The sequence below is a fragment of the Lithobates pipiens genome, unplaced genomic scaffold, assembly GCF_037356315.1.
Source record: "Lithobates pipiens isolate NorthernLeopardFrog02 unplaced genomic scaffold, aLitPip1_a1.2 Scaffold_37, whole genome shotgun sequence".
Taxonomy (NCBI): Eukaryota; Metazoa; Chordata; class Amphibia; order Anura; family Ranidae; genus Lithobates; species Lithobates pipiens.
The window spans coordinates 20,681,621-20,693,997 of NW_027507825.1; the positions used below are offsets into that span (position 1 = coordinate 20,681,621).

Genomic DNA, 12,377 nt, shown 5'->3' on the forward strand with positions numbered 1-12,377 from the left:
GAAACAGTCCGATGGAGACCACACAGTCGGAATATCCAACAAAACGGTCCGATAGGAAACATTCCGTCGGAATCTCCGACCGTGTGTACAAGGGCTAAGAATTGATGCTGGCTTGAAGTCAAAAGGGTAGTCACACCAAAATATTGATTTGCTGATATTTAGATATTTCTTCTGTTTGTTCCCTTTGCATTTTAGGAAATTGATCAAAATAAATAAATTAAAATGTATATATTTTTTTAAGCATTTTTACTTTATAGCATCTCTTCACACAGGCCTAAAATGTTTGCACAGTAAAAATAAAATATATAATAAATATATAAATAATCTCAGCTTTCTGGTAAATGGCCACAATGACATGATGAATACATTGCTTAAACACCATTTTATTAGTAGGACTCACTGATTTTTCCATTTTCACCCTTCTGTCGCTTGGCTTCTTCCTCTTCCATTTGCTTTTTCCTTTTTTCAGCTTTAGCCGCCTGCTCCTTTCTATCTTTATTGTCCTACAATTAAAATAGATAGAGTCATGCATTTATATGCAGTTACAAATAGCGGAGGCGGTGGTAATTTACAGTAAACAGCACAAGGGAACAGTGAGGCCTGCACTGCAGACTCTGGTCCTGCTAACTGGATCCAGCACACCAATACAGGCCCCTACCCCATGGCAGAACTTATCTGGTATCAAAGCACACCATTAATGGCCAGTATGCTAGCTACAGGACAGGGGGCTGAACTTGAAGCAGTGGATAACTAGCTCTGTAACATTTATTCTCAAGTACAGGAGTTTTTCCAAGACCAGCCAATGTTTCTGTGGTCTACAGTAATACAGCAAAAAATAAAATTAAAATAAAAAGGGAGTTATATTCATATAATAGCTCCAATAGGTTGTACAGGCAAATATATATATATAAAACTCTCTATCGGGAATGTTTTATTTACTGGTACCCTTTTTTGCAGTTTTTACACAGTTCTCCATGCATCAATCACCAAGCGCTGGTACTGCATCCTGTAGGTTTTATCAGTACGACTCACCGACAGGGCGGTCTTTAATATTGATTGGGCCCTGGGCAAAAATTTGTTAGGGCCCCCCTCCCCCAATGCAATTTCGCTCTCCACCTTCTCTGAGACATACAATAAATAGCAGCTAGACTTAAAATCAGTTTACTGTATCAGGTCAGGCAGCGATTGCGATTGGTTGCCAGAGGTTACAGCATATCATTACTGCTTACTGACTGGTTGCTAGAGGTTACAGCACTCCTTAAGGCTCACCGATTAGTTGCTAGAGGTTACAGCACATGATTTTGGCTTGTTGATTGGCTGCTAGAGATTACTGTACAGTAATACTGCTCACTGGTTGCTTTAGGTTACAGCACATCTTCTCACTGCAGGGGGCACGATATACATATGAATGCTGCCTTATTTACATATCAATGTCATTGGCCTCAGATATTTACATATGCATGTCACTACTATTTACATATGAATGCTGGTTATTTACATGTAAAAACTGGGTCTGCAGGTGAGTCGTCTGTACACAAAAACAGGACTAAAACCTCAAGGGACAAGGGAATGTAAACTGGGATAGTTGGCAAGTATGAGGCAGCTGCTTTGGGGCCCACAACAATGACAGGGCCCAGGGCAGCTGTCCCTTTTGCCCTGCCTTAAAGACGGCCCTGCTCACCGATTGTTCCATTTGCATCCATCTGTCACTTGGCTGCTTCCAATCGGGCTGTAAACAGCCATATTGGACGTGGGCCCTTTCCCTGGGCCAGTATATGACATTGCAAGATATTCGAGCTTCAGAAAGCAGTGCTGAGCCTTAAAGTGTAGTTCCACGTTTGCCGTCAAACTGGAAACCCTTCGCCAGTATATGTTTGTTATGCATTTCTATTACACAGTATACCTAAAAATATATATATTTTTTAAAATATGTCCTACCTTTTTAGTTGTTAACTTGGAGCAGGTGTATACAGAACTGCAAGCTATTCTGAATCATTTTGTAGACAGACTGAGATAAAGTGCATTACCATACAATGCACCACCAAAGCCTTAAAGTGGTGTTTCACATAAAAGAAAAAAAAATTCACCAAAATTCTTAACAGAAAATATTTGGATTTTTTTTTTTAACTCACCTCTAAATGCCTTTTGATAGGGGGTCCCTCGTAGTATGCTGCCTTTAGTGCCTGGGCTCTTGATGTCACTTCCCCTCAGTACAGGAAGTGCTCAGCTCTGCCCCCTCCCTCCTGTCAGTCATCTGGGACACGTGATAGGTCCCAGGTGACTGCATGGCAAATCACGGCACGCGGCGCCGCATGCGCAGTGGGTGCCCGGCTGTGAAGCCACAGCCAGGTGCCCAGTTAGAATGCCAGTGCCGCCAAGCGGAGGGGGGAATGGGACAGGTAAGTGTCCGATTATTAAAAGTCAGCAGCTGCAGTATTTGTAGCTGCTGACTTTTTATTATTTTTTTTTATTTTTTTGGGGGAAACTCCTCTTTAAGATCCCCAAACATGTGTTAGGACAGACAGTGAGCACATGCAATTTACAGTATAACTGAAATCTATCAGCAAAGTACAGACAGAACTATACAGCAGTACGCTTTGCTTTATGTAGGACTGCAATGCATGTCTTACAGCATGGAGAAACATCAACAGGAAGCAGGAATATACAAGTACACTGAGCATAGACAGAACGTACATCCTGTGACTACATTACCATAGAATAAAACAGTATAACACTGCAGTGCCACCTGCTGGTATAGATGGGTATAATGCATATATATATATTGTACTCTATATTTATATAGTTCACATTATAGAAAGCTATTTTCTGTTGCTTCTTTAAAACACAGAACACTCTGCTTCTACTTTCACTGTCCAGTCACATGCTGGAACAGGGTCCAGGAAGACAGGGGCTCACTAGAATATTGTTACATGTTACTAGCACAAAAGGTCAGAATGAACCCTCTAGTCTCCATTATGGACTGGCAGGTGTAAACTGACTTGTGTCCATTTATACCCACCTACCTGCAATGCAATCCAATCCAGTCAGCTAAAAAAACAAAGTGGATCCGTCCTTCGTTTAGGTGGATTGGATGCCAGTCGGGTGTGAATGGACAGTGGAGTCAGTTTACATCCAATCGCTCAGAGCAGATAGGCTCTGTCTGTGTTTGCTCTGCATAAACTGAGCGGACACAGACCTGTCACCCTCACAGACAGATCTCCTTATCAAAACAGAGTCTACCCTGTGTGAAAGAATGTTTGATGCGTTTGTAGCACTTCCTAGCGTTGCTAGAGAAAGATTTATTGTCAGTTTAGGTAAATTCAGGCTTGGTTGGCAGCCAGGTCTGTGTGTTTTTCTGGGTCAGGGCGAGTCACTCAGGGAGGGCTGGTATGACTCATGTGCAGCATCAATGATCCTTCCCCCTAACTTCTGGAAACTAGCAGAAAATTCCAGAAGGATGGGCATGGAGGGGAGGAGCAGCTGCCTGGAGTATTCTGAGGGCCCTGACCAATCCTCAACAGATAGGTTGGCAAGGGGCATAAAATACTCAGGGTCAGCCCAGCTGGGGCAGTGGCGTTTGGGTGGAAGATGGAATTTGAGTATTAGGCTGAGGCCTTTGAGAGTAGGCTAAGCTAGCAGGTAGGGAAAAGTGGGGGAGTATAGGCCGACAGACTCGGACTATAAAGAAGTTACTATTGGCAACAATAAATAGTTCATTATTGAATTAATTATTTTGAACAATATAGTTTATTAAATTCAGAAAAACACAGATACACAACACACAACTCTAAATTGTTGCATTTGCTTAATAGTGGTTAGGTTACAATAGTTTACAGCAACCGGTCCAGACCTGCATTGTGTGTTGTGTATTTGTGTATATGTTTTATGTATGTCCTGTTAGTTTTATTTGTCTACGGTAAATTTAGGTCTAATTATGTGGGTCATTTTTATGAATTGCACTTTGCTTCAATTTGTTATTTATATCACAATCTGTGTTTTTTTTTTATTTAATAAAATATATTTTTCAAAATAATTAATTCAATATTGAACTATTTATTGTTGCCAATAGTAACTTCTTTATAGTCAGAGTCTGTCGGGCCTATACTCCGCCTCTTTTCCCTATATGCCAACGGGTTACGGCAACAACGCCCTAAGGGGCGAATGTTACAATTTTTGATCATTTTAGTTGACCTTCTATTAGTGGGCAATTTTGCGTTCCCATTTCCCCTTTACTTTTGTTTTTTGTTATATAAGGCAGCAGGTAGAATACATAAATCCTAGATGTAGACCGTGGTAATATTTTGTGTACATCAATGCATTTTTACAATAGGTCTCACAACATGGCTGACTTTCCCGGGGACCTTTTACTGTGAGGATCCGGGTGAAAGAACATGCTTTTCTGGTTCTGACTTTCTTTGCTTCTCCTTATTCTTTCCCTGGTTTGGGGACCTTGTCCTCGTTTCACCAACCTGCGCTGCCCTCTTGTCCCTGCCCCTCCTGTCCCATTCCCTTCCTTCTCCCCTCTATGCATTCCACCATTTAGCTTGCAAACTTTTTGCAAGCTAAATTTGCAGTTTTCTGCAGTTCTTCTGTTACTAATTGTGTCTTTGGTCTATGCTGCCTTATTGGGCTCAATTGGTCACCGGTATTTTCTATTTTTTATTCCATGTGGTTACATTGTCTGTATAGGTTGGCATTTTGGGCCCCCTCAGTTTTGCTTCTAATTGAACAACTTGAAACCCGTTGTAACTTTTATACGTCTATTCGTTGAGTGGACTTCCTAGTCTCTGCTATTTGTCTACACATATCATTTTAACATACAATTTCTTGCCGTGGTTTATACAATGCAACTTATGGCAAAATAAAGGAATTACAAAAAAAACGAAACCTTTTTTGCTTTTATGAAGAGATCCCGAAATGTTTTCATAGTACTGAACGTTTCCTCCAGAGATAGTTTAGCTACATCTTCACATAAATAATCAGCCAGCTTCTTCTTCTTTTGGGAGAGGTCCTCCAACTTTTCCTCCAGCTCCTTCAGTGCCTCAACACAGTCCTATAGGCCAGAAAACAAGGCTTCCATCACAATATTGTATTGATATAGATCAGGGGTCTCAAACTGGTGGCCCTCCAGATGTTGCGAAACTACAAGTCCCATCATGCCTTTGCCTTTGGGAGTCTTGCTCTCAACTGTCAGCCTTGCAATGCCTCATGGGACTTGTCGTTTTTCAACAGCTGGAGGGCCACCAGTTCGAGACCTCTGATATAGAGCATTTACAGTATGACCTTTCTGCAAGCTGATGCCCATTTTCTGTTGCTGGGATTTTTAAAAAAATTAGCTGAAGTTTTTTTGTTGCTCGCTTAAAGTTGGTTTTAATGCCGCGTACACACGATCGGAATTTCGGCCAGCAAAAGACCAACGAGAGCTTTTCATTGGAAAATGCGACCGTGTGTGTATGCTCCATTGGAATTTAGCTGGCCGAATTCCCGTCAGCAAAAATTTGAGCGCATGTTCTCAATTTTCCCCAACGGAAAAACTTCGGAAATTCTGATAGTGTGTATGCAATTCCGACATGCAAAAACTCACGCATGCTCAGATTCAACTACAAGATGGAAGCTATTGGGTACTAGGTATTGAACTTCCTTTTTCTAGTCCCGTCGTACGTGTTGTACGTAACCGCGTTCTTGGCGGTCGGAATTTGGTGTGACCGTGTGTAGGCAAGACAGCTTGAGAGAAATCCCGTCGGAATTCCGTCGGGAAAACCATCAGAGTTTTTTCCGACCAAAATTCCGATAAGGGTAAGCTCTAAGATCGCAAGGGGGCAGACAGTTTGCTGCATTCAGAGGGGGGAAGGACACTGGAACACTCTGTGCAATGGCTGCATACAAAACTAGTTAAATCTCTGCTGCCAGTTTGTGTGCGGCCAAAACTCACCAGAAACGCCAACCCTTGATGTGCATTGGCCACGTCAATGGTCGATCGAAGACTATTCACATGTAACCACTCAGATGAGCGGTTACATGCGAACAGCCGTGGCACGGGCTGCTGATTTGTACAGAGTACAAATCTGACAGCTGATGCTGTTCGCAGGCAATGTTTAGAACCATCAGAATGGAATGACTCTTGCCTATGGCCACCCTGGCCACTGTTGTTCAGCCATGTGAATGTAGCCTAAGCCTATCTTGTCCACAGGGTGTCTACTGGCAGGATCAACAGGTAAAAAAAAAAAATAGCATAAATAAATAGGAAAAACCAAAACTGATGAATTAATGTTAGCGACAGCCTGCACCATATATTTATTGTAAGATTTTGCCCATAGTTCCACCTCAACCACCACCCGACCTCTTGCCATTGCTTGACATTTTAGTCCCAGGACAGGTGCCCAGGGAACATGTTCACTCTTGATTTTATTTAAGGGGCACTCCATTATAAAAATACTGACTGGAGCTCCTTAAAGGGATTGCAAAGTGAAATATTTAATTTTTTTTTTAAAATAACAAACATGTTATACTTACCTCCACTGTGCAGCTCATTTTGCACAGAGTGGCCCCAAACCTGCTCTTCTGGGGTCCCTCGGCGGCTGTCTCGGCTTCCTCCCGCAGGTGCTTCTCACGTTCATGCAAGCTCTCTCGCATGGTGAGAAGCGCCTGCGGGCGCGCTCCCGTGATACAGCCCGCGGCTATAACCGCTCGCTGTATCACTTGGCCCCGCCCCCCGTCAGTGGATGTGATCGACAACAGCGCGAGCCAATGGCCGCTTTCCATCCATCCACTCCAGCCAATCAGCGGCCAGGCTGAATGGTGAAAAGGACGGCGGGGGCGAGCGCGGGATTTTCGAGGGGTGAGGTAAGTAAAAAGGGGGGGGGCTCGGGGGGCGCAGGCAGTGTCAGATGTTTTTTCACCTTAATGCATAGAATGCATTAAGGTGAAAAAACATTTACCTTTACAACCCCTTTAAGTCAAGCACACCCCAATATTGGCATAAAATGGGCAAACTTACTGTCCAGCAATAAAGGACCTGCATTTGGCTTTGAGGCTCCCAGGGAGATCTGGAAGCCATCTAAAGCTTTATGCAGCTCTCTTTTTTTGTGTCTGAATTAATTCCCTTTCCTAAAGGCCGTACACGTACACATGATCTGACTTTTTGACAACAAACATGCATTTTTGTGGTTAAACTAGATGGACTTGTGTCTTTTTTTCAACCTATGTAACTATGCAAATTAGCTGTTTTAAGGCAACATTCAACCGTGTGTACGCTCCATCGGACAAACTTTTTCGGTTTTCATCTGACTTTTGTTGGCTGTGAGAACGGACAAACTTTTTGACAACATAAATCGGATGGAGCAAAGTCCGATCGTGTGTACACGAAAACCATCAGACTTTTGTACACGCATGCTCAGAACCAATGCAAAAAAATCAGACAACAGTACAGAAGTTGACCAAAAAGGGTGGCGCCGGGGGAATTGAACGTCCTCTTTTGAAGTGTCCTCAGTACGTTGAAACGTCACTACGTTCGTGTTTGTTGCCTAAAAAGTCCGATCGTGTGTATGCAATACAAACTTACGGCCAACGCCCTTTGTACAAAAGTCCACGGGAAAGTTTGTACAAAGTCTGATCGTGTGTTTGAGGCTTAAGATTGCTTACCCCAATCTTAAACTAAAGTAGGCATTTGTATGTATTAGAGCAGCAATGGGGGGGGGGGGGGGGGATTATCTGCGTCAAAGGGGCATGGCACACTTTATGACTAGGCATTGATATTATAGCAACATCCTCCATGTTATATCCAACTCACACTCATCACTAGAAATGGGCGCCGTCAATAAATTCGTTTCGTTCTGTTCTGTTACGGTTCGTATTAAAATTAATTCGTACTTCGCATTTCGCGTCCGAAATTCCACTTCAATCCGTACGAAATACGAATTGTCATTAGGTTCGTTAACTTGTACGAACGTTCATTACGATAAATTTAAAGGCAAAATATACCTCAATATGACATTCGATGCTGATGGAAGTTTGGTTTTTATCCAAAATACGAAATTCCGTTGAAGAATTTCCTATCCGAAATACGAATTTTCGTTAGAAAATTTCCTGTTCCCTGTGCTGACTTCCTCCTGGGGATTCGTAAACAAAAGTTCGTATTTCGTACAAAATTCAGACGCATGGCAATTCGTATTTCGGATCCTCCTGAATGTACGAATTTAGGGAAATTCATACGAAACTAATTGCACATGTCTACTCATCACTTGAATGTCTTTTTTTTTTTTTTTTAATGGCAGCTAACAAAAGGCAATAAGTATTAAAGGCTTTTTTTGTCCCCTTTGGATTAACTGTGGATATATATATATATATATATATATATATATATATATATCCACAGTTAATCCAAAAGGGAACAAAAAAGCCTTTAATTAGCTGCCATGAAAAAAAAAAAAAAAAAAATTATATTATATTTATATATATATATATATATATATATATATATATATATATATATATATATATATATATATATATATATATATATATATATTTATTATGGGAGGTTTTCTATTTATTCTTTTTATTTTTTCACATTTCTAGAGATTTTATTATAAAATGTAACAGATAGCAAAACATAAAATATGACAGATGCAAACATTTAGCCATCTTTTTCATTAATGTTTTCTTACAAAAACTCCAGAACTTAACATATTAACGCCCAATACAAGTCAGAGGAAGATCATTTTAGGGCTTTAAAGTGGTTCTGCACCTTTAAAAAAAATATTAAAAGCCAGCAGCTACAAATATTGCAGCTGCTGACTTTTAATAAATTGACACTTACCTGTCCCAGGGTCCAGCGATGTGATCGAAGTGATCGCTCGTCTCTCCGCTGCCATCCTCTGTCAGGGAATCAGGAACTGAAGCATTGCGGCTTCACTGCCCGGTTCCCTACTGCGCATGCGCGAGTCGGGCTGCGCGTCTCTGCTGGTCCCCACTGTGTCCTGGGAACTGTGCGTTTCCCAGTACACAACGGGGGGGGGGGGGGGGGGGCATATCCGGCGGTCTTGTCCCAGAAGTGGGTGCAGATACCTGGATAAGTGGAGGACCACTTTAAACATTTCCTGACCCTCAAAAGTCCATTTTTTTTTTCAGCAGAAACATGGGGGGGAGGGGAAGTAGTTCCAGCACTGGATGTATGCGATGCCAAGGAGTGATGTTGTGTGCTGGAGAATCTATTGTTGCTGGCTGCTGGGGGATCCATTATAGTGGGGACATGTATTGTAGCTTGTGGGGGGAATCTATTGTTGCTTGTAGGGATCTATGGTTAAGGGAGGGGTCTATTGTTGCTGGATGTTGGGAGATAGATTGTTGCTCATATAGATCTATTGTTACTGCCACTGGAGGGATTTTTTTTTTTTTTTTTTTTTGGGGGGGGGGGGGGGGGGTCTATTTTGCTAGCTGGCTGCTTTTCTTGTTATCAATAACAAATTCCATACAAATTATTTATCATCACAAAATGATACTTGGCTTTGTAGTCTCTCTAAAAAAAAAAAAAAAAGGGCATAACTGGGTGGTAGGCAGGTGGTGAAACCAAGCAATGGTGCCCAGAGGTGGGTTGGGGGCGGAGTCATAGGAGTGAAATCACTTTGGCCCAGGAAAACCCTGCAAATCCTGCACCCCGATCCCACTTAAAGCATACCTGAATTGATTTTTCATATTGTTCCTTCACATCATTTTCTGAATTGGAAATATTTTTCTGCAGAACCTTCAGTCTTTTTTGATTAGCACTGGTTTCTGAATACAGATTTTCTATATTGACCCTAGAAAAATTTAAGAAAATTAAACTTTCAAAAGGCATAACCAATGAAGTAAAGCCCTTCATACAGACAACCCGCGGGAAAGAAAAGCATAGTGGTTTGAATGAAACAATCCATTTATTTAGCACAGCAAAACCCACCTACCTCTGATAATATCCTGACATATACTGGATAATGATTTAGGAGAAACGGGGAATTTTGGTTAAGGCGGGCATAGCCGATTAAAGAGACCCTGTCACCAACTTAAAAAATGTAAAAACACAGAAAAGTATTTTAATTTTTTTCTTTCAGCCCCTTTACTTGACTTGCAACATGCCTTAAACTTTGAGCAAATTTGATTACTTCCCTCTTCCGAGACTTCCTAATTATGTGCTGGCCCAGCTCCTCCACTCTGCCCCTCATCTCCCTACATAACATTTTCTATAGCTGCTGGGAAGGAGCAAGGGGAATACTATAAAGCACATGTGTAAAAAAAAACAAGGCTTGCAGGCTGAATCGGGCAACGCCAGATCATTTCAGGTGGCGCCTCACACCAGTGGCATAACTAGATCCTTCAAGGCCCCCCAATGCAAGAAACCACGAAGGGCCCCACTGACAGGGCCCTTTCCTCTGAGCCCGGTGGCGGAACAGGGCCCGGATACAAGTGGGTGGCTGCATATAAAAAAGGAACCAATTTCTCTGGCTGCAGGAGGAAAATCGGTTCTTCTATGCCAGCGTTTGTCAGGGCATCCTTGAAGTATACCCCCTAGGGGAATGGGGCTGCACTGCAACCACTCTGCAACTGTGTGCATTGCATTTAGTTGCAGCATAATGATGATACATTTAAGGGGTTAAAAACAGGCTGTCAGGAGGCAACATATTGCCGCTTTACCGGCTGACAAATGCAGCATTTTTTTGTTGGTACTTTGAACAAGCAAGAAAAAGAAAATCAGTTCCGATTGTGCACATATACCCAGTTTCCCCCAAAATAAGACCTAGCGTGATTGTCAGTGATGGCTGCAATATAAGCCCTACCCCGTTTCCCCGAAAATAAGCCCTACCCTGAAAAGAAGACCTACAAGTACTCCAACTAGGGCTTATTTGGGGGGTAGGGCTTATATTGCAGCCATCACCGACAATCACACTAGGTCTTATTTTCGGGGGAAACAGTGTAGGAGGTCAATGCGCATACATATACATTATATATCACACACACACATACATATAAGAAAGTCTTTTAAAGTGGTTGTAAGCTCTTACAAACCACTTTTTACTACAGGTAAGCCTATAATACGATTTACCTGTAGCTACCCCGGATATCTCCTAACCATGCTCGGTTTAGGAGATATCCCCTGTATCTGCATGTGCCGAAGTCATCGGCACATGCGCACTGAAGCAATGGCACACGTATGTACCCTTTGCTTCAGTGAGTGTGCCGTTACCGGTGGCTCCTGCGTGCATGTACGGGAGTGACGTCATAGCGGCTCCAGCCAATCACAGTGCCGGAGCAGCGATAGCCAAAATTAGCTCAGGGGAGAAATGTCGCTGGCCGGTGCTGTGTACGGGCACCGCAGCGGGGGCTTCGATCTCAGGTGATTATTACATAATGAGCTAGGCTACTATGCATACTAGCTCATTATGCCTTTGTCTTGCAGGTCTTTTTTTCACGTGGGTTTACAACCACTTTAAAAATCATCAGTACTTTACCTTACCACTTCCTGCGGGGTACTGCACTGTAGGGGGAGACAGAGCAGTTCAGTGCTCTGAAAATCTAGTCATACAAATACAACTGGCCCTTTGAGGGCAACTATAATGCTGATGCGGTCTACAATAAAATTGAGTGACACCCCAGCTATGGAGTGTCACTTGACAGCTCGGAGTCTGCTGGAGCTGCTGACATTTCCTAGATCACCACTCCAGTTCAAACTAGGAAAATAAAGTTTTGGCTGGAGTTCCAGGTTATAATATGGGGTACATTGTCCTGTATATTAGGCCCCCGTTCAAACTTGGGTAATTGGGAATCGCAAGCAGAATCAGCGGGATGATTCCAAACTGCAGCAAAAAAAAAAAAAAAAAAAAAAAAAAAAAAAAAAATCGCACCTGGCTCAGGGCCAGAATTTGGTCCCCGAGCTTCTCTGCCTTGGCAAACGCATTTAGGGCATCCTATTTAAGTAAATGGGCTACACTATGCAGGCATGGGCATCAGCAGAACTTTTTTCGGGGGTGGGGGGGCATCATTTAAAGGTCACCCATGCACCGCCCCTTTTCGACAATGTCATTATCATGGTCAGAGACTGCAGACGTAGTACAGTTCCTAAGATAAGTAATGGATAAATGACCAACGGGCCCTTTTACCAGACCCAGCGAAACTACAGCAGTGATCCCTCCGGCTGGACGATCGATCACTCTGGGTCACCCGGGGGCGACTCTGGTCAGCAGTGTAGCATGTCTGTACCCTGGTCTCTCTGGCTTCCATTTGGCACACTCCTCATTCTTTGTCCTGTAGAACTCTCTCCTTCAGCTTTTTTTCCAGGCTGCAGTCTCTCAATCTCTCTCTTGATCGAGCTGTAGCCTCCTCCCTGTGGAAAATGGGGGTGCCAATCT

The 12,377-nt window shown here is 42.7% G+C and overlaps 1 protein-coding gene across 3 annotated transcripts in view; it reads right to left on the reverse strand.

Annotated features, from left to right (window-relative positions):
• INF2 (inverted formin 2) overlaps positions 1 to 12,377 on the reverse strand; it is a 188,674-nt gene that overhangs the window by 25,444 nt on the left and 150,853 nt on the right. For all 3 annotated transcript variants that reach the window (XM_077466809.1, XM_077466808.1, XM_077466807.1), the window contains exons 17-19: positions 9,677 to 9,797; positions 4,889 to 5,053; positions 401 to 503 (exon numbers count right to left, since the gene is read on the reverse strand). In XM_077466809.1, the coding sequence (XP_077322935.1) occupies positions 401 to 503; positions 4,889 to 5,053; positions 9,677 to 9,797 (389 nt within the window). The remainder of the gene's footprint in view (positions 1 to 400; positions 504 to 4,888; positions 5,054 to 9,676; positions 9,798 to 12,377) is intronic.